The following is a 22,649-nucleotide window of genomic DNA, read 5'->3' on the forward strand; positions in this document are numbered from 1 at the left end:
CCAGTACAGTTGCACCAGCTGCCCATTTCTTGCTGCTTTTCTTGTTCTAATTCCTGGCTTACGCAGCACTCATGAATTAGCATGGTATTTGCAACAGCTGCCTATGGTAGTTGAATAACATTCTGTGTGTGAAGAAATTCATAGTGTGCTTAAATTTGTACACATGTACATTTAGACTTACACGGTGAATCACATTTTCTTCTGCTTTTAAACTCTTCCTTTGTGCCAATTTGCTGATGAATGGTTCCTGAGAATGGGTATTTAAAAATAAAACAAGTGGGACCAGATTTTCATACCCACACCCTACTCAGAAAATAGAATATAGAATTTCTCCAGCATGTCTCTTGGGTGCAAAAGTAATGATGGTACTTAAAATGTTAGTAATAAGAAGGGCACAACACAGTGCCAACAAATTTAGAGGTTAAAAATAGAAGGTGATGAAAGGAAAGGTTGCTTTCTTTATATACATTTATAACAAGAGTAGTCATTCTTTTTTTAAATAGCCATATTGAAATATAATCCACATACTGTACAGTTCACCCATTTAAACTATACAGTTCAATAGTTTCAGCATTTCACAGAGCTGTGCAACCGTCACCACAGTCAATTTTAGAATATTCTCATTACCCCAAAAAGAAGCCCTACCCCCCTTTGCTGTCACCTCCAGTCCTTCCATCCCTCCCAGGCCTATCTACTTTCTGTCTCTTATAGATTCACCTACTTTGGACATTTCGTATAAATAGAATCATACAATATGTGACCTTTTGTGACTGGCTTCTTTCATTTAGCATAATATTTTCAAATTTCATCCATGTTGCAGCATGTATCAGTAAGGACTTTATTTTTATTGCTGAATAATATTCCACTGTACGGAGATACTTTATTTAATACATCAGTTCATCAGTGGATGGATCCACCTTTCGGCTACTGTGAATACTACTATAAACATTCATGTACAGATTTATGTGAATGTGCATTTCCATTTCTCTTGGGTATATACCTAGGAATAAAATGGCTGGGTCCTGTGGTAATTTTCTGTGTCTAACCATTTGAGGAGCTGCCAAACTGTTTTTCCAATGGCACTGTACCATTTTTACAGAGAAGATTTTAGTCAGTTTCCCTCTTTGTGGCCTCCCAAGAAGGTATAGATTACCTTCTTGGGAGGCAACTATGCTGTAAATCATAAGGAAATTTTGTAATTAGTCAAAGCAAGTTACTTCTCCCCAAAAGAGCTGATGGGGGAAATGGTGGAGGAAGGGAGGGAACAGGAGTACATGGTCTCTAGTTGGAACCCACATTTTCCACACTGGCATCCAGGGTTGACCCTGCACATGGTAGGGACCCTATCTGTGTTTATCTTCAGGATTCTCACACGTCCATGCTTCCAGTCGCCCTGGACACACATTGTACAAGTCAGCTGACATGAAGTGGAAAGAAAGATGAAAGTTCTGTGGAAAAGGGGGCTGGGGGCAGAGGCTGATGAATCTTTTGCTGAGGACTCTGAGGCTGAGGAATAATTAGTATCACTTAGAACCCAAGCAGGATGAGAGAAATTCTCCTCATGCCTTCATGGGCATCAACACACTTGAGAATGTCTTTGGCAGGGATATCAGTGCTCCCCAGGTGACAATCAAATACAGAGAATGACGAGCTGTATTGAAGCAGTTTTGTGGGCAGAGGACATTGTGGGTGCTGGAGCCATGCAAGAAGCAGATGTTATCAGATAAGTCTGACAGACTTGTTCATCCACACTTAGGAGACACCTGTTGGGGGCTTGTTATTTATCTGGTGAGTATCTGAGGGGAGGGAAATGCACTGAGAGATAGGTTAAGAGCCAGGGAATTACAAGGCATTCCAATTAATGTGGCTCCATTTGTTATTTCTGGGTAGTGAGATTTCAGGAAACAAGAGCTACATACATAATTGTTTTGATTGTTTTCGAATCATGTCTCTTAGCTTTAAGTCCTCCAATAAATATTAAGTGTAATGTGACATACATCTCTTCCCTACCCTTTCTACCTTTTTTCGTTTCGGGCTCCTGTTCCAGCTAGGGTTTTGGTGGCATGACATGCAAGGACAAGGTCACGTACACCTGGGGTACCTTCTTTAGCACTCTGCAGGCACCGATGGTCCTCTCTCAAGGTCAGCATGCCTGCCCATCTTACCCTCCACTCAGGACACTCGCAGTTTTTCTCCCCAGGCACCAGATCCGATAATAAGTTACTCAGGCCAAGTTAGCTAAATCTTCGCCTGCAACGGACACTTGTCCAAGTCAGTGCCATCGAATAAGTTTACCTTTGCGGCTGGTGTGAATTGTATTTTCCACTGGAGGCCTCTTGAGAAACAAGAGAGACTTCACGGCTTCCTGTCTCTCTCTGTTCTTTACTTAACAGAAAAAATTCTCCCACATGTGTTTAGATTGCCTCCAGGATGGGACCTACCACAGAATTGGAGATACTCCTCCTTTCTCGTAATGGACATCAGAAGAGGAGAGAGAATGTGGGTGGAAGCACAAGATGTTAACAAGATCTAGCAGAGAGAAGGGCAGCAGGCCACCTGCTTCCCTATGGGGGCAGGGTGTTTATGTACACGGGCTGCTTGGTGGTGGTGTCAGGGTGTAAGCTGAAGCCCTGGACTCTTAAAGCTGTAGAAGAAATGGTGGTTCTATTCAGTGGTCATGAAGTTAGACCAGTCCGTGTTACATGGAGCCAGTTCATGCTCAGTGTAACATTGTATTTATCAGTAGTTGAGTCTGGAAGATTTAAGGTACAGTAAAATTTCAGAAAAAACAGAACACGCCTTTATGTCCCATCGCACCTAAGTTATTTATTAATTAAATCGATGACTTTTTCAGGCATTCACACTATGTATACTGATGATCTCAAGTGCACACCACGCTGTTTTTAAAACAAAAAATATTCACTATACTGTGCATTAAACCTCCAGGTCTTATTTATCTACCAGTTGGAAGCTTATACCCTTAAACTACATCTCTCCTATGCCCCCCCACACCCCAGCCCCTGACAACCACCATGTAAATTTAAATTAATTCCAACAGGCAATCATTTTGCAACCCAGAGGGTGACGGGTGGTCTCATGCTGGGTCAGCTGACTGTTTTGATTCACACCAACCTTGATGTCTGTCCCTGGCCATTCAATATTTACCCAGAAAATCCCAACTGCCCCAGGCGTACCATGACTTTTGTGGTTTCCCTCAAGATTTTCAGGGTTAAATGACGTTTTATATCACCTAATATACAATATTTCTAATAGGGGAAAAAAACCTCCATTATTATTTCCTAAGACCTTTCACTAGGTCCTTAACCACCAAATAATTCCTCTGTCCAGCCGCTTTCCTATCATCTTGAACCTGCGCTCATCAAAGCATTTTTGAATAAAGCAAGTCTTCACGTTATAAAGAAATTTTCCCAATAGTGGCTAAGAAAATGAAATTCTCTCCATATGATTATAATCTACAATGACAACCCAGCATTCTTCTCTCCTTCTCTTTTGCCTACTCTTTCCCCATTCCTACTGGTAAGACATTTTTCCATATAAGTTTTAAAGAAAAGTATTATTTTGGTTTCTAGCATATTGTACAGAATCTACTTTTTAATCCTTCACATGCTGTGTTATGATTACGGGGCGGGGGGCAGAAAGGAGGTGAAATCTCCCCACATGCCTCCTGAAACTCTTGTATTGTGGTTGCCTGACCCCATTTCTTTTAGATATGTTCCTTCTAGATTTGACCTGTTCTCTGCTCTCTTTTTCTAAAAACTCTCCTCCTCCTTCAGTTAATGGGACAGTTGAACTCATGTTGTTTGTAGAGTTTGTAGAGACAATCCTAGATGGAGGCTTTTCTGAGGAGATGGGGGGAAAAGGCAGAAGGTAGAGAGAGAGGACAGCCAGCCCTCTCTAGGCTTTGGTCCCCCAGCCTTTGGATGGACACAACACATTCGTGTCTATGCAGGGTGTCGGGGAGGGGAAATTTCACCTTACCCTTTGGGGTTCCTTTGGCTGATCTAATAATTAAATTGACACAAGACAAATGAACAGGAGAAAATCTAAGTTAATTTCATACATATGGAGGTCTCATAGATACAGCCTAAGAAGTGACCAAAGCAAGCAGCTTTTATATCTTTTAGGCAAAGAAATAATAAATTTGTGAGGAATTGACAAGGCAAAGAAACTTGGGCTTGGGGACTAATTAGTGGAGAATCTAAGCAGAACTGGTTTACATAGCCTTCTCAGCCCTCAATTCCCTATCTCTGGCGACAAGGATGTCTCGCTACCTTCTGCTACACTGAGGGTACCTTTCACGTGGGAGATTTATTTCCTGCTTTCAGAGGAGGGTCAGAGTGTTCTTCTTGCACTGGCTGTTTTCTCGAGCAACAAATTCAAAATAATCAATATGCCACTGGCATATTTTGGGGCAGCCTGCGTTGAACTGTATCACAGGGCCAATCTGTACAGGATCTAAAATGACTCCAAGGATGGAAAAAACATTGCTAAAAAGGACCACAGTGTTACAGGTGTGAGGTATCTGACTGCTTTATAGAAACATAGAAAAAAACCCCAAGACATCACCCCACAGAGGGAATGTCACAGTGCCAACTGCTCCCAAGAGGTCAATCGGGAAATAGCCCCTTTACTGAGCCCCAGGACCTGCCCCCAGTCTAGTCCCCCTCCCAGAACTCCCTGAGCAATTCAAGTGTTAGCACTTGCCTAGCAGAGTTTCTCCTTAACCCTGATCCAGTACTGTGGCCAGGGCCTAAGTCCATGCCTAGGCCATACCAGTTGTTAAATATTTTGAATACCAACTTGGTGGAAGGGTGTCAGCTCCCTTCCAGCAGTAGCCCTATGGGTACCACATTCCGATTCCTTATTCCTCAGCTAAAGATGCTAAAGGGATGAGGTTTCCAGAGTCCAAACCCCTCTCAGAGTTTTTCTCTGCTGGCTGCATTTCTCCATTCAGTTCCTGAAGAAACGCCAAGAGATGCAAAGCCTTGGGATCTGCTCCGTTTTTTGAGAGCTTGATTTTGGCAAATTTTTGCAGTCTGTTTTACATTTTTTCTCTCTCCTTTGACTCCTGGTTTATTTTCACACCCGTCGTAAAATGGTGGATGGCCTTGTCTTCACACTTCATTTGCTACAGCTGAAAGTTGCCATATCGCAGATGGAGCGCTTGTTTGGCTACAGGAGGAAGCTCTTTGCTGAATTCTTTTTGAAAGTAATACTCTGCTTCTTCATACCGACCGGCTTGTGAAGAGAGGCAGGCGAGATAGAAGCAGATGTGGAAGAAATTTCCACCGCTCTCATCAGCTCTCTTTAAATGACCTAGAGCGTGTCCTATTAGTTCCTGTAACTTCTCCCTTTTCCCACCCATTTTCTGTATTTCAGGGACTTTGGCCCTATAGTAGCACCCAATGTGGCGATGCAGGTAGGTGTTGTTTGGCACGCATTTTAGAGCCTTTCTCAGGAGTTCTATAGCTTGGTCCAGGTCACCTTTTCTTCAATACAGCTTTGCTGCCCCACGAAGCACATGTGTTGCCAATAGGGCTTTCTCCAAAGCTTCTTTGACTAACCTCTCTCCTTCACCTTCTTTATTAATCTTTTGAAGTTTCAGGGCCAGGAGGACTTTGACATACTGGTTGTCAGGATTCAGCTGAATGGCTTGCCTCAAAGGGTCAACGGGATTCTGAGACGGTGGCCAGTTATCCAGACGGTAGCTCGCGATGGCCAGTCCAGAGGAGAATTCTGGGTTCTTGGGTTTCTTTTCCAGAGCCTTCTCAAAACACACCTTGACCCTTTCATTTTGGTTTCCTCCACACCTTAACCGTGTCCACCCTCCCTCACAATCCATCTCAGGACTCTCAGTTCTGTAGGGGCTGAAATACTTCCGGCATACTTGTTGCACCTCGTCTACATAAACCTGAGCTTCTGAGAATCTTCCCAGGTGGTAGTAGACCCAGGCGTAGTTCCCCCGGGTGACCAGGCTTCTGATCTCTGCCTGGTCAGCGTGCTCTCGCTGGATGAACTCTTCAGCCTGCTGTAAGCATCCCAGGGCTGCCTTGTGCTGGCCTCTGCAGTGTTTTATGTAGGCCAATATGTTGCACATTGTGGCTTGGAATTCGCTGTTCTGAAACTCAATCAGGTTACACACTCTGTCTTCAAAATCATCCAAGGAATTTTCTCCCTCTACCAAGTTCCAGGTGAAATGGCATTTTAGTTGCCGTAGGCTGCTGTCCAAGGAGTTCTTTGTGGTCTCTCTGTGGGGGGAAAAAACAGAAAGATGAACACTCTGGGACATAGCACAGATTCACCAGACAAGAAATGGGGAGCATGACAAATAGCATTCTCCTTCTTCTAAAGGGTGTCAACCCCAATCAAAAAAGAATATTCTATTGGAAGACTGGGATTGAAACATATACACTATTGATACTATGTATAAGATAGACTACTGATGGGAACACACTGTATAGCACAGGGAACTCTACATAATGCACTGTGGTAACCTAAGTGGGAGGGAAGTCCAAAAGGGAGGGGATATCTGTATGTGTCTGGCTGATTCATTTTGTTGGGCAGTAGAGGCTAACACAACATTGTAAAGCAACCATACTCCAATAAAAGTTAATTAAAAAATTTTTTTTTAAGGAATATCCTTTCCAGGCTTCCCTGGTGGCGCAGTGGTTGAGAGTCCGCCTGCCGATGCAGGGGACATGGGTTCGTGCCCCGGTCCGGGAAGATCCCACATGCCGCAGAGCGGCTGGGCCCGTGAGCCATGGCCGCTGAGCCTGCGCGTCCGGAGCCTGTGCCCCGCAACGGGAGAGGCCACAACAGTGAGAGGCCCGCGTACCACAAACAAACAAACAAAAGTGATGAAGTAAATGCTCCTTTGGGATGAGTTGAGAAAACAAGAAGTGAGGAGATAGTTCCTCTGAGAAGTTTCGCTGCAAAGGCAGGAAGTAGGGTGGCTATGGCTGGAGATGGCTGAGGGGAGATTATTTTTGAAAGTGGGTGATATTAGTGAATGTTTATGTGCTGATGAGAGTGATGCAGTAGGGATGGAAAAACTGATACCAAAGAGCTGATAATTGCTGTAGAGAAGTCTTTAACAAGGTGAAATGGGATGTGAACTAGAACAAAATTATGATGCTCAACCATTTTTTTTAAAACACTAGGGATAATTCATCCAAACTATGGAGGGGAAGGCAGGCTGAAGGCATAGATTTAGGCAGGTAGAAGATTTGATAGTGACATGTGAGGGTGGTTCTCTAAGTTTGCCTCTTAGGGAAGGTATACACCAAAATGTTAGCAATACTTTTTATCTTTATTTATTTCTCTGTGTTTCCTTCTCCTCTACCTCTAAGTTTTTGCTTTTGAGCATGCATTTTGTAAACCAAGAAATGTAAGCATTATGACTCCATGGAGTCAGGACTCGATAGTTCCCACTTGCCCCTTCAGATCCACTCTGCAACCTTCCCCACCAGACTGTCACCGTCAGAGAGGGAGCTCCATGGTCTCTGGCTTCCCAGTGGGTTTGGGCAAAGGGAGACACAAGAGCTCAGAGGGAGGGAGTGGTATCCTCGAGTTTTCACTTCTGGGGCTTCCACCCTGCAGAACGTTCCTCTCCTGAAGCCCACAGGTGCTGTCAGTTGGCCTTCTGTTTACAATTCTTTTTTCAGGTTCCTATAACTTCTCCTTTCTCTTGCGGCTTGGGAACCTAGTGTGTTATTAGCCCCAGTGTATTACATCATCTCTTCTTATCTCTGAACCCAAACCACTTCTTATTCAACTTTCTTTAATTACTCAGCTTGAGTTCAACATCAGTTTCCTGCCAGGAACCTGATTTACACAGAAAAAGAAAGGAAACCTTAAAAACCAGGACTCAGGACCTGAGAACTAATTGGCAGATGAAATTAGCACATTCTTTTTGTGACCTTGTGCAAGTTGTTTAGCCTTTCTGAGCTTAGATTTCTTATATCTTTTGTGAGGATTAAATGAGATACATATAAAGTGCCTGTAACATTGCCTGGCACATGGAAAGCATCTGAAAATGTTATTTGTTACTACTGTTATCATTATGGGCAACAACAAGCTACATTAATCAAGTGAGGCCATTCACAGGGATCATCTTATTTGATATTCACAACAGGCCCAGGAGGTAGGTGGTCAACAACCCCATTTTCAGATGAGGAACTGAAAGAGCTAGTTTCTTACACAGTATCACACAGCAAATACACTGCCATTTCAGCCAACCAAATGTGTGTGTGTGTGTGTGTGTGTGTGTACAGGAAAAGAAACGTCATTGTTGAGCAATGCATTCTTGATTTCTGGGATGATGACAGAAGTCGTAGCACCAGAAGCCTCTGCTAATAATAGCAGCAGCACCAAGAAATGAAACCATTCTGCATCGATCCTCAGGGAAGTCACCTCCCTTCCATCAGACATAGAAATGACAGTTCTTGCTGGGAGCCCCAGACCCCATCCTTACCCATAGTCTCTTGTCACGGTCCAAGGATCAGGGGAAATTTTCTTCATCTTGCCAGATTTCAGTAGCATAAACAGTATTGTTGTTTGAGTCAATGAATACAAGATCCAGGATGCTAAGGGACAGACATCAGTCAAAAATGATTTTTGTAAAAAAATCCCTTTATTGCCTAATTAAGAATCTATGAAGACATGATCTGCCCTGGTTAGCTGTCCAACACAGAGGTCTCTCTTTTTAACTTGTGGGCTGCTTCTGGGGACTGAGCAGAGCAGAGACTTGAGCATCCCCCCTTTTAAGAGGACCCACACCAAAGGCTGCCTGGAATCAGGCACTGTGGACCTATCCTATGTCCGTGGATATGGTCCTTTCCCTCAAGATCATCTGTCTCCTTCTCTAATTATCCCCAAATGACTGGCAATGACGACATCCATATATGTCTCTCATTTTCACTTGGGTTTCCATTCTCTCTTCTCTAACAAAGACAGTTCAAAGCAACAAGTGTGCAAATATTCTTACAGCAGAATGCAAGACCAGAGGCAATCCTTTGCTCTATTTTAGATTCTTTTTATTATTTAATTAAAGTATGTCTCATAGGAAGCATTGAAACATTTCAAATAACCAAAAAATACCCCAGAGGGTGTCTGCACTTTTGTCCAGGGGTCCCTGGCACACCATCAGCAGTTTCTACCATCTGGTGAGTCTCAAGGATCCCAGGAATGGTAATCACAGCTATAATAATGTTCTCTAGCAGAGATTGCTAACATTTTTAAAGGGCCAGATAGTAACTATTTTCAGCATTGTGGGCAACACAGTCTCTGTCTCAACCCCTTAACTCTGCTGTTACACTACAAAAGCAGTCATAGACAATACATGTTCCAGTAAGACATATTTATGAAAGCAACTGGCAGTAGGGTGTTAGTCCTTGCTCTATGGCCCAATACATTCTTCATATTCACAGAGCATCTTGAGGAAATGGCACATAGTGTTATTCACTCTACCTCCTTTTACTTCAAATTTCTGTTATTTTTTTTAAAATTTATTATTATTATTATTATTGTGGTATTTTTTGGCTGCGCTGCACGACATACAGGATGGTTCCCTGACCAGGGATCGAACCTGGGCCTCTGCAGTGAAAGCGCCACATCCTCACCACTAGGCCACCAGGGAACTCCCAAATTCCTGTAATTACAACAAATGACCTACAGGAATATCTCATTGAACATCCCAAACATACCATCTCTGTCTATACATTGGCTAAATCTTTTGACTAAGTGATCGATAAAGTCCTGACAATTGTGGCCTGGTCCTCTCCTTAGCAGGCTCCTCGCTGCTCCCCACTTTACAGTATTTTTCCTAGCAGACTTCTTTCCTGACTGTCAAAAATGTGATCTGATTGATACTTAGGTAAATTGGGGCAGACTTGGTTTCTTAAACAGGAAACAAAAAGCAGTAACCATGGAAGAAGTCTTGGTGGCAAAACACTTGCTAGGGTTTTACTAAAAGGTGCAGAGTGCTGTGAAGATTTAAATGAAGAAGTGATCACATAAAATTCTCTGAGGCATAAATGGTTAGAAGACTTGCTGCAGAAGCAGCTCTTGGATGCTTGCTGAGGGATGCTGGAATGTTATTGAGGTGGGAGCACTGCTGGAGACTTCCAAAGACTTACCAAATAATACAAGAACAGTGAAGGCTTTATTGGGCAACAGAGAGCATTCCATTTGATGGCATGTCGTTGTTTAGAGCTAGAGAGAAAAGTTGGAGGCAAATGTGGGAAGCCTTGAATCAAAGGCATTATAAGAGGATTGTCCTCTCTAGAATGGGTATTATGGTTACGCCAAGATGAGCAGAAAGTTTCTTCTTGAGTATCAGCTCCCATGAATTGGTAGCTGATGTCGCCCGTGGTCACTGGAAGGAGTAGTGGTGTATTGATACATACATATATATATAATAACAGCATGATTCCAGTGGTATATTTCTAGCATGACACAATAACCCAGCCAGATGTTTTCCTTTCCCCAGATTTCCAGGTATAGCTGACTCACCCCTGTCAATCCACCACAGACTGTCGAAGTCCAAATGCCTGAAGTCCAAAGCTCCAGATTTCTGCAGCTTCACGTGGGTTTCTGTGTTCAGGGCCTCCTGAGTTCCCTCTTCCCAGACTCCATGTTTATGGTGTTTGTTTTGACCTAGATGTGAAATTAACACCTCCGCACAGCACCCCTAAAATACCCATTCACACAGTGCAACAAACGATTTTGCATTTGTTGCCAAAAAAAAGCCAGGTCACCCAGCTTCCTCCCAGCTCTGAATCCCTTTTGTCAGAGGACACCCGGTCCCCACACCCCATCTCTTTCCTTCCTGTATCCAGGGACAAGATGTCCTCCCACTCTGAACACAGAAAATGAACCAGTTTATTTTTCTCAAAAAAAGAAAAAAAAAAACATGAAGAAAGAAAATAGAACCCCACACACACAAAAGGAATTGAGATGCCAGTTGCTACTTTAAAAAGGAAAAGTCAACTCATTCCACACTAAAATGCTAGTGGAATCCCAGTGTTCTGAGACTGTGGATAAATTTTCTTTGTGGTTTTCTGTTTTCTTAATTTTATGAGTAGTCCTTTTCAAGAACTACAAAAGAAAAATGGTGTTTTTCAAGCACTCACTTCTGAAGGGGCTGTGGAAACCTTTGCGGGGAAAGAAGATGGACAGGCCACCACCGCCCAGCTCACAAGGGGCCAGTGAGGTGGACAAGCCCGCCCCCTAGTGGGGAAACCTGACAGCGCCCTCCACCCCTCCAGGGTCCGTTAAAATTGTCCTTGCAGAGAAAGCTCCTTGACATCCGTCTTGACAATGATTTTTTTGGATATGGCACCAGAAGCACAAGCACTAAAAGCAAAAGTAAACAAATGAGACTACATCAGGACATGAACACTACATGACACTGTCCTTCTGTTGCTTTCTTCTCTCTTCCTTTTCTAATTTCAGTGTGTTCACTCTCCCCAAACACTCCTAAGGGTGAAGGCGGTGTGTGGAGCCCTGCAGATTTCCCCACTCTGCCTAACACAGCGCCTTGCCCATGGTAACCACAGTACTTGATTGAAAAGCAGAACACTTCACCACAATTAAAGGTGACCCAGTGGGAGTCCCTGATCCCCAGGATTCCCAGCTGCTCTTCCAGGAGAAGCTGCTGGGTGAGTGGAGGCCTGAGTGGAGATGCTGAGATGCTCCCAGATACTGGACACCTCCTGACTGACAGGCCTGACATGGCTAAGAGAGACTGAGGGGAGAGAGGAGGACCATACGACCACAAGTTTTTGATGCAAATAGGATATGATAGCCTTAATAGGTTCTAATCTTGGAGATTTTTTTCATTTGTTTGTTATCCACATCTATGCAAAGTAAATTCTTTTTATTGATCAATTTCACTAAATTATAACAAGTCTTACAAGTTCTTTTCATTGGCTTTGTAAAATAAGCTTGTTTTCAATGAGTTCCAGCAATGACAGGCTTTCAATAAATGTAACTGGTTTCATACCCCTACTGTCACCAGTGATTCCCAGGTCATTCCAGCCTGGAGTCAAAACCGGCATCTCCATGAGAGAAACAGAAGAGTGAAGTAAAACCCTGTTTCTCTGGCTCCATTTCCACCCACAAGAGCAGAATCCAGCCCTGCCCTAGTCTACCCCCCACTCCCAAATATGTCTGGGAGCTCCATGGAATCTCCATGGGGCTTCTTCCTGCTTCCTGTGCCATGGTGACACTCCTGCCACTGCTCTCTCCAAAGCCCAAGCTGAGCCTGGTGTCCTTGGCCAGCCCACCTGCTCCCCAGTGAACTGGCAGAAAGGTTTGCCTTGACTCCCTGCATGTAGCTGGGTTACCACATATGGAAACTGTAGTGACAGAAGAGCTTTAATGTACTTTTACCTACACAAGTAAGAGCCTAGGCTGGGCAGGAAGGGAAGGCAGATCTAGAATGAAAAATACTCCCCAAACCTCCCCTCCCTTTCACACTGAGTCACGTTCCTCACACCAAATCTGTGTTCCCATTTTCTCTTCCCTTACCTTAAAATCTATCCAAGACACTCCTAGTCATTTCTGCAAATGGCCCCCAGAAGGGCACCACCCCATACAGCGACACACCAGTAACAATTAACCCCTGAATGCCCCCAGTGGCATGGTGGGGTCAGACTCAGCTTAGTACCACTTAAGTTTTTAAGCCACGATCCTGCTTCTCTTGCCTGGACGCACACACACTAATCATACACATCAGCCCACACACATACACACACGAGCACATATACATGTACACACACTGATTTGTCTCCTATTTGAAATATTTCTATCTCCAATCACTTTTTTTTTAGTTTTTATTTTATGTTTTTATACAGCAGGTTCTTATTAGTTATCCATTTTATACATATTAGTGTATTCATGTCAATCCCAATCTGCCAGTTCATCTCACCACCACCCCCACCCCACCCCCACCACTTTCCCCCCTTGCTGTCCGTATTTTTGTTCTCTACATCTGTGTCTCAATTTCTGCCCTGCACACTGGTTCATCTGTACCATTTTCCTAGGTTCCACATACATGCGTTAATAAACGATATTTGTTTTTCTCTTTCTGACTTACTTCACTCTGTATGACAGTCTCTAGATCCATCCACGTCTCTACAGATGACCCAATTTCGTTACTTTTTAATGGCTGAGTAATATTCCATTGTATATATGTACCATTTCTTCTTTATCCATTTGTCTGTCGATGGGCATTTAGGTTGCTTCCATGAACTGGCTATTGTAAATAGTGCTGCAATGAACATGGGGGTGCATGTGACTTTTTTTGTTTGTTTGTTTTTTTGTGGTACGCGGGCCTCTCACTGTTGTGGCCTCTCCCGTTGCGGAGCACAAGCTCCGGAAGCGCAGGCTCAGTGGCCATGGCTCACGGGCCCAGCCGCCCTGCGGCATGTGGGATCTTCCTGGACTGGGACACGAACTCGTGTCCCCTGCATCGGCAGGCAGACTCTCAACCACTGCGCCACCAGGGAAGCCCTGCATGTGTCTTTTTGAATTAGGCTTTTCTCTGGGTATATGCCCAGTACTGGGATTGCTGGGTCATATGGTAATTCTATTTTAGCCTTTTAAGGAACTTCCATACTGTTCTCCATAGTGGCTGTATCAATTTACATTCCCACCAACAGTGCAAGAGGGTTCCCTTTTCTACACACTCTCTCCAGCATTTGTCGTTTGTAGATTTTCTGTTGATGCCCATTCTGACTGGTGTGAGGTGATACCTCATTCTAGTTTTGATTTGCATTTCTGATAATTAGTGATGTTGAGCAGCTTTTCATGTGCTTCTTGGCCATCTGTATGTCTTCTTTGGAGAAATGTCTATTTAGGTCTTCTGCCCATTTTTGGATTGTGTTGTTGTATTTTTAATACTGAGCTGCATGAGCTGTTTATATATTTTGGAGATTAATCCTTTGTCCATTAATTCATTTGCAAATATTTTCTCCCATTCTGAGGGTTGTCTTTTCATCTTGTTTGTAGTTTCCTTTGCTGTGCAAAAACTTTTACGTTTCATTAGGTCCCATTTGTTTATTTTTGTTTTTCTTTCCATTACTCTAGGAGGTGGATCAAAAAAGATCTTGCTGTGATTAATGTCAAAGAGTGTTCTTCCTATGTTTTCTTCTAAGGGTTTTATAGTGTCTGGTCTTACATTTAGGTTTTTAATCCATTTTGAGTTTATTTTTGTGTATAGTGTTACGGAACGTTCTAATTTCATTCTTTTACATGTAGCTGTCCAGTATTCCCAGCACCATTTATTGAAGAGACTGTCTTGTCTCCATTGTATATCCTTGCCTCCTTTGTTATAGATTAGTTGACCATAGGTGTGTGGGTTTATCTCTGGGCTTTCTATCCTGTTCCACTGATCTATATTTCTGTTTTTGTGCCAGTACCATATTGTCTTGATTACTGTAGCTTTGTAGTATAGTTTGAAGTCAGGGAGTCTGATTCCTCCAGCTCCGTTTTTTTCCCTCAAGACCGCTTTTGCTATTCAGGGTCTTCTGTGTCTCCATACAAATCTTACGATTTTTTGTTCTAGTTCTGTAAAAAATGCCATTGGTAATTTGATAGGGATTGCATTGAATCTGTAGATTGCTTTGGGTAGTATAGTCATTTTCACAATATTGATTCTTCCAATCCAAGAACATGGTATATCTCTCCATCTGTTTGTATCATCTTTAATTTCTTTCATCAGTGTCTTATAGTTTTCTGCATACAGGACTTCTGTCTCCCTAGGTAGGATTATTCCTAGGTATTTTATTCTTTTTGTTGCAGTGGTAAATGAGAGTGTTTCCTTAATTTCTCTTTCAGATTTTTCATCATTCTTGTATAGGAATGCAAGAGATTTCTGTGCATTAATTTTGTATCCTGCAACTTTACCAAATTCATTGATTAGCTCTAGTAGTTTTCTGGTGGCATCTTTAGGATTCTCTATGTATAGTATCATGTCATCTGCAAACAGTGATAATTTTACTTCTTCTTTTCCAATTTGTATTCCTTTTATTTCTTTTTCTTCTCTGATTGCCATGGCTAGGAGTTCCAAAACTATGTTGAATAATAGTGGTGAGAGTGGACAACCTTGTCTTGTTCCTGATCTTAGGAATGCTTTCAGTTTTTCACCATTGAGAATGATGTTTGCTGTGGGTTTGTCATATATGGCCTTTATGGGTTGAGGTAGGTTCCCTTTATGCCCACATTCTGGAAAGCTTTTATCCTAAATGGGTGTTGAATTTTGTCAAAAGCTTTTTCTGCATCTATTGAGATGATGATATGGTTTTTCTTCTTCAGTTTGTTAATATGGTGTATCACATTGATTGATTTGCATATATTGAAGAATTCTTTCATCCCTGGGATAAATCCCACTTGATTGTGGTGTATGATCCTTTTAATGTGTTGTTGGATTCTGTTTGCTAGTATTTTGTTGAGAATTTTTGCATCTATATTCATCAGTGATATTGGTCTGTAATTTTCTTTTTTTGTAGTATCTTTGTCTGGTTTTGGTATCAGAGTGATGGTGGCCTCATAGAATGAGTTTGGGAGTCCTTCCTCTACAATTTTTTGGAAGAGTTTGAGAAGGATGGGTGTTAGCTCTTCTCTAAATGTTTGATAGAATTCACCTGTGAAGCCATCTGGTCCTGGACTTTTGTTTGCTGGAAGATTTTTAATCAAGTTTCAATTTCATTACTTGTGATTGGTCTGTTCATATTTTCTATTTCTTCCTGGTTCAGTCTTGGAAGGTTATACCTTTCTAAGAATTTGTCAGTTTCTTCCAGGTTGTCCATTTTATTGGCATAGAGTTGCTTGTAGTAGTCTCTTAGGATGTTTTGTATTTCTGCGGTGTCCACTGTAACTTCTTTTTCATTTCTAATTTTATTGATTTGAGTCCTCTCCCTCTTTTTCTTGATGAGTCTGGCTAATGGTTTATCAATTTTGTTTATCTTCTCAAAGAACTAGCTTTTAGTTTTATTGATCTTTGCTATTGTTTTCTTTGTTTCTATTTCATTTATTTCTGCTCTGATCTTTATGATTTATTTCCTTCTACTAACTTTGGGTTTTTTTTGTTCTTCTTTCTCTAGTTCGTTTAGGTGTAAAGTTAGATTGTTTATTTGAGATGTTTGTTGTTTCTTTAGGTAGGATTGTATTTCTGTAAACTTCCCTCTTAGAACTGCTTTTGCTGCATCCCATAGGTTTTGGATCCTTGTGTTTTGTCCTTTGTCTCTAGGTATTTTTTGATTTACTCTTTGATTTCTTCAGTGATCTCTTGGTTATTTAGTAACATACTGTTTAGCCTCCATGTGCTTGTGTTTTTTATGTTTTTTTCCCTGTAATTGATTTCTAATCTCATAGCATTGTGGTCAGAAAAGATACTTGATATGATTTCAATTTTCTTAAATTTACTGAGGCTTGATTTGTGACCCAAGATGTGATCTATCCTGGAGAATATTCTGTGTGCACTTGAGAAGAAAGTGTAATCTGCTGTTCTGGGATGGAATGTCCTATTAATATCAATTAAATCTATCTGGTCTACTGTGTCATTTAAAGCTTCTGTTTCCTTATTAATTTTCTGTTTGGATGATCTGTCCATTGTTGTAAGTGAGGTGTTAAAGTCCCCCATTATTATTGTGTTACTGTCGATTTCCTCTTTTATAGCTGTTAGCATTTGCCTTATGTATTGAGGTGCTCCTATGTTGGGTGCATATATATTTACAATTTTTATATCTTCTTCTTGGATTGATCCCTTGATCATTATATAGTGTCCTTCCTGTCTGTTGTAACATTCTTTATTTTAAAGTCTATTTTATCTGATATGAGTATTGCTACCCCAGCTTTCTTTTGATTTCCATTTGCTTGGAATATCTTTTTCCATCCCCTCACTTTCAGTCTCTGTGTGTCCCTAGGTCTGAACTGGGTCTCTTGTAGGCAGCATATATATGAGTCTTATTTTGGTATCCATTCAGTGAGTCTGTGTCTTTTGGTTGGAGCATTTAATCCATTCACATTTAAGGTAATTATAGATATGTATGATCCTATTACCATTTTCTTAATTGTTTTGGGTTTGTTTTTGTAGGTCCTTTTCTTTTCTTGTGTTTTCCACTTAGAGAACTTACTTTAGCATTTGTTGTAGAGCTGGTTTGGTGGTGCTGAATTCTCTTAGCTTTTGCTTGTCTGTAAAGCTTTTGATTTTTCTGTCAAATCTGAATGAGATCCTTGCCAGGTAGAGTAATCTTGGTTGTAGATTCTTCCCTTTCATTACTTTAAATATATTGTGCCACTCCCTTCTGGCCTGTAGAGTTTCTGCTGAGAAATCAGCTGTTAACCTTATGGGAGTTCCCTTGTATGATATTTGTCATTTTTCTGTTGTTGCTTTCAATAATTTCTCCTTGTCTTTAATTTTTGCCAATTTGATTACTATGTGTCTGGGCATATTTCTCCTTGGATTTATCCTGCCTGGGACTCTCTGTGCTTCCTGGACTTGGGTGGCTATTTCCTTTCCCATGTTAGGGAAGTTTTCAACTATAATCTCTTCAAATATTTTCTTGGGTCCTTTCTCTCACTCTTCTCCTTCTGGGACCCCTATAATGTGAATGTTGTTGTACTTAATGTTGTCTCAGAGGTTTCTTAGGCTGTCTTCATTTTCATTCTTTTTTCTTTATTATGTTCCATGGCAGTGAATTCCACCATTCTGTCTTCCAGATCACTTATCCATTTTTCTGCCTCAGTTATTCTCCTGTTGATTCCTTCTAGTGTATTTTTCATTTCAGTTATTGTACTGTTCATCTCTGTTTGTTTGTTCTTTAATTCTTCTAGGTCTTTGTTAAGCATTTGTTGCATCTTCTAGATCTTTGCCTCCATTCTTTTTCCAAGGTCCCTGATCATCTTCACTATCATTATTCTGAATTCTTTTTCTGGAAGGTTGTCTATCTCCACTTCATTTAGTTGTTTTTCTGGGGGTTTATCTTGTTTCTTCATCTGGTACATAGCCCTCTGCCTTTTCATCTTGTCTGTCTTTCTGTGAATGTGGTTTTCGTTCCACAGGCTGCACGGTTGTAGTTCTTCTTGCTTCTGCTGTCTGCCCTTTCCTCATGCCTTTGTTAAATCATCCTCCAAACTCCAGAACTCCATACTCCAGAGGCCTTCCTTTCCACATGCTGCCTCTCCCATTCTGTGCAGGCCCTCTCCAATCACTCTTGATGTTTCTATTTGTCCCACCTTCCTGACCTTTCGTAGGATGATGGAAAATGTATTTGTACAGCATCAGATCACATAAGTAGAGACCCTCCAATTGATATTTGTCCCATTGTCACAACTCTCTGAAAAAGCCAGAAATAAATCATTAGATCTTTTGGTGCCTCTGAGTTCATCATAAAAGTGGGAGAGTGGAGGTGGGAGTTGGGGGAGATATATTGAGAATAGTGACAGAGAGAGAGAGAGAGAGAGAGAGAGATAAATGAAGACTGAGAACCAGTTTGGCCTGAACTTCAAATCCGTTGAAAATATGGTGAACATGCTCCAAACCATTGGATTGGTTGAGCCCAGGCACAGTACTCCCAAACTTGGAGTAAGACAGAAATCCCCAAACAACAGAAATTTGTTCTCCACTGTTCTGGAGGCTAGAAATCCAAAATCAACGTGTTGGCAGGGCCACACTCCCTCTGAAGGCTGTAGGTGAGAATCCATTCTTGCCTCTTCTAGCTTCTGATGGGTCCTGTGTTACTTGGTTTGTGGCTGCATTACTCTAGTCTCTGCTTCTGTCTTCATATGGTCTTCTTACCTGTGTGTCCCTGTGTCTTCTTTTCTGTCATAAGGACACTGTCATAGGATTTAGGGCTAATCCTAATCCAGGATGATCTCATCTCAAGATCTGTAACTTAATGAAAGATATAAATAGTAGCCTCATTGAGGGTGTACTACATGCCAGGCACTGTACGCATGTTTTCCCTGTTTCTCACAAGACTGCAGCCCTGCAATCAGTTCTGCAAAGTGGGTGTTATTAGTCCCACTTTACAGATGGGAAAACCAAGGCTCAGAAAAGTTGCTCAAAGTTTTAGAGATAGAAACTAACAGATCTGACGAGGTTTAGACAGCATACGCCTCGATTGTCACATCCTTGTTGCCAATTCCATTCATTCATTCATTCCACAAACATTTATTGAATGCCTACTGCATGTGAAAGCCATTCTAGGGGCTGAAGATACCTAGAACAAAGGACAAAACAAAAATCTCTGTTTGCTCAAAGTTGAAATTCTAATGGGAGATACAGACAGGAAGCAGATATGTAAAATATGTAGTATTTTAAGTGGTGACATAGCTATGGAAAAATTATAAAGCAATATATGTACCTTGTCAAACATATCAACTGTAACAAGACATCTTTGAGATAACCGGGAGATTTGAATATATACTGGTATATGATAATGTTAGTTTCTTAGATTTGATAATGGCATGGTAGCAGTGTTTCTAAAATACATTTATTTAAAGATGCAGACTGAAGTGTTTATGTATAAACTAAGATTGCAAAAATGTTGCAAATTATTGATATTGGATGATAGATACATGAGGAAGATACTTTAAAAATTTTTTGTATGTTTAAAAAATTTCCATGATACATAGTTTGGAATAGGGGTGGCAGATAAGACATGCAATGGGTTTTGTAAGACCAAATAGGTAAATCAGGGAAGGTCGCACTGAGAAGGTGACATTGGAGCAAAGACTTGAATGAGGTTGGGGAGGAAACAATATGGATCTCTGAGAATGGTCCAGGCAGAAGTAGGAGTTAGTACAGAGCCCTGAGGAAAGAGAGAAAGAGAGAAAGAGTGTGGAAAGAGAAATGTACTCCAAAGAAACTGGGCAGAACTGTGAATAAGAAATCAAACTATGATACCTGCTAGTTTCCCTTCAGCTTTAGAGTTATTAATAATGTTCTTTACTGTGTCTTGTGCAACAGAACATTTCAGACAGTATCATAATGCCAATTAAGTTGTGACATTATTTTGAGCCGAATCATTCAGGTTTTAAAGGATATTGAATATTTTAAGTGTAGACATTATGAGGTTTTCAAAAGCCAGAAATGATCACACCTTTCCAAACTAGAAAAGCCCACTGAAGCATACTACAGGTTTCCATTTCTAATAAGGTAATGTCACTTGCTATAACCCATACAAAAAGCTCTCTGAGGCCCTTAATATTTTTTTTAAAAGAGTAAGGGGGTTTTGAGATCAAAAAGTGAGACAATCACAATGGATTATCCCCAGCCTTGTTGGTAGATTCATTTCTTCCCATGACCTCATGCAAAAGTATTGCTTTGGAGTTCCTAGCACTTATCCAAGTCCCTGGCTGGGCCTAAATTGTCAGTCCTTCTGGCTCAGGAAGCTGCTTTTCAGTTACCTGAGAGACTTTGACCAAAGGTACCCTGTTTCCTCCTTGGCATTTTTGTGTATTTCATTTGTTACTTTCTTTTTCTCACTTTTTTCTTTTTCTCATTTTTACTTTTTATTCTCTTTTTTTTTCTTTATTCTTTTTATCGCTCCTTTTTCAGTTTTTCTTATTAGTTTAGTTTATTTTCATTTTTGCCTGGCATTGTGTTTTGATTCAGTCATAAAGACCAGTTCATGGGGTGAACTTTTAACTGGTTTTCTTTTGATTTGGACCAAGCTTCTCACCAGCTCTTCCCAGATGTAAGCCGACCTTAGGACGCCTCGACTCCAAGCGCAGCAGTGAGTTCAGCGTGCTGCGGGGCCTCTGAGCCGTCTCTGTTGAGGAGAGACCCAGATTCACATGTTGTCCTCTAGACCCTCGAGACAGTTGGCAAGGAAGACTGGGCTACGGTGAAGTTGGCCAGCACATCCTAGATGGGAAAGCGAGAGCCGTGAAGATCATTGATGAGACTCAGCAGAACTCCTCCAGCCTCCGGAGACTGTCCTGCAAAGCAGGAATCATGAAGGTTTGGATCATCTCAACATAGTGAAGTATTTGAAGTGACGGAGGCTGAGGAAACTCTCCGCCTTGTTAGGAGGATGCTAGTGGAGGAGAGGTGTTTGAGTACCTCGTGGCTCATGGCAGTAGGAAAGCAAAGCAGCTGAGAGCAGAGTCCACCAGGAGGGTATTGTCCACAGAGATTTAAAGGCAGAAAACCTGCTCTTGGATGTGAACATCACACTTTGGCTTCAGCAACAAATGCACCTTTTACAACAAGCTGGACACCTTCTGGGGTGGTCCCCCTCATGCTGCCAGGAACTCTTCCAGGGAAGAACCACAGGAAGTCACCCTGTCTACACTGGCCGATGGATTCCTGCCTCTTGATGGACAGAACTTCAAGAACTGCCAGAGAGGTACTAGGACAGAATATATTATATTCTCTTCTGCATGTTTATGGAATGAAAATCTGTTTAAGAAATCTCTGATTCTCAGTAAGAAGTAAGAGCAAATCATGAAGGATCCGTGGATTACTGTGGGTCATGGATATGAGGAACTAAAGCTCTACATGGAGCCGCTCTCTGACTACCAGAAACCCCCAGCTGACTGAATTCATGGCGTCCATGGTTACACGTGGAGACAGAGATCCAGGACTCACTGACAGGCCGGAAAGACAAGGTAATGTTCCAATATCTGCTCCTGGGTTATAAGAGATCTGAGCCAGAGGGCTACCGGGTCACCCTGAAGCCTCAGCCTTCAGCGGATCTAACCGCAGCGCTCCTTCCCCGCCCCCAGGAACGGCACAGGGTCCCCGCCAGCTGCAAGCAGCACATTTCCCACCTCTAACTGCTGCTCTGAGAACACTCCGCCGGGGAGGAACGCAGATGTGGCGGAGGATCAGGGCGCAGGGCGGCGGCCACAGCACAGCCCTCGAGCGGCAGGGGAAGAAGACCGCCGCTGCCGCCCACCCCCAGCGCCCTCTCCACCGGCACAAATCAGAGCAGGAATCCCCCGCGCTGGGAAAGCGCCAGCCTCGGCCAGCCTCCGTGCGGAACGGCCAAGGCAGCCTAACCGTGCGGGTCCGGGGCCCCCTTGGCTTCGGCTTCGGCCACAGTCTAACCCGGCCCCGCCTGCACCAGGAATCCAAGTGCAGCCCACAGGGGCCTCCGGGCCCCGCCCCGCGGAGAGTACCTGTGAGGAGCCCAAGCCCAGCACAGCCCCCACCTGTCCCCGAGTCCACCCGTCTACCTGCAGTGTCAGTAGGGAGTGGAGCCCCGGCTCTGTCCAAAGGGAACTTCGCCCACAGGGGCAGCCCGACAGGTGCCAGACCCAGACATTCTGCCCTGAGGTGAGACCCCAGCCTCCGCCAGCGGCAAAAGCCACGATCAGCTCCACCGGGAGCTTCTTCAGGAAGTTCAAGTCCAAACCGACCGGAAGAAATCGAGGTTTGCCGGAGGAACCTGAATGAAGCTGAAAGCCAAGACAGAGGGATGACACTCCTCACTCACGTGGTGAGCAGCCGAGGCAGGGATGAAACGTGAGCCGCGCTCACTACACTTGAGATGGACGATGGAGACCACGAGCTCCGTGGAGCGGGAGGAGAGGATGCGGGGGCAGGAGAGGATGCGGGGGCAGGAGAGGATGCGGGGACAGGAGACGATGCGGAGGCAGGAGACGATGCGGGG

The 22,649-nt window shown here is 42.7% G+C and overlaps 2 protein-coding genes and 1 pseudogene across 2 annotated transcripts in view; 2 read left to right on the top strand and 1 right to left on the bottom strand.

Moving 5' to 3' along the window:
• LIPA (lipase A, lysosomal acid type) overlaps window positions 1-22,649 on the top strand; it is a 158,783-nt gene that overhangs the window by 89,707 nt on the left and 46,427 nt on the right. The window lies entirely within an intron of this gene.
• Window positions 4,692-10,645, bottom strand: LOC132439365 (interferon-induced protein with tetratricopeptide repeats 2-like). Its single transcript, XM_060033655.1, is given in 3 exon segments — window positions 4,692-6,269; window positions 8,495-8,606; window positions 10,534-10,645. Coding segments are annotated over 2 exon segments (1,455 nt in total). The 5' UTR covers window positions 8,563-8,606; window positions 10,534-10,645; the 3' UTR covers window positions 4,692-4,882.
• On the top strand, window positions 18,500-21,810 carry LOC132439177 (serine/threonine-protein kinase MARK2 pseudogene; annotated as a pseudogene).

Source organism: Delphinus delphis, chromosome 16 (assembly GCF_949987515.2).
Source record: "Delphinus delphis chromosome 16, mDelDel1.2, whole genome shotgun sequence".
NCBI classification, from domain to species: domain Eukaryota; kingdom Metazoa; phylum Chordata; class Mammalia; order Artiodactyla; family Delphinidae; genus Delphinus; species Delphinus delphis.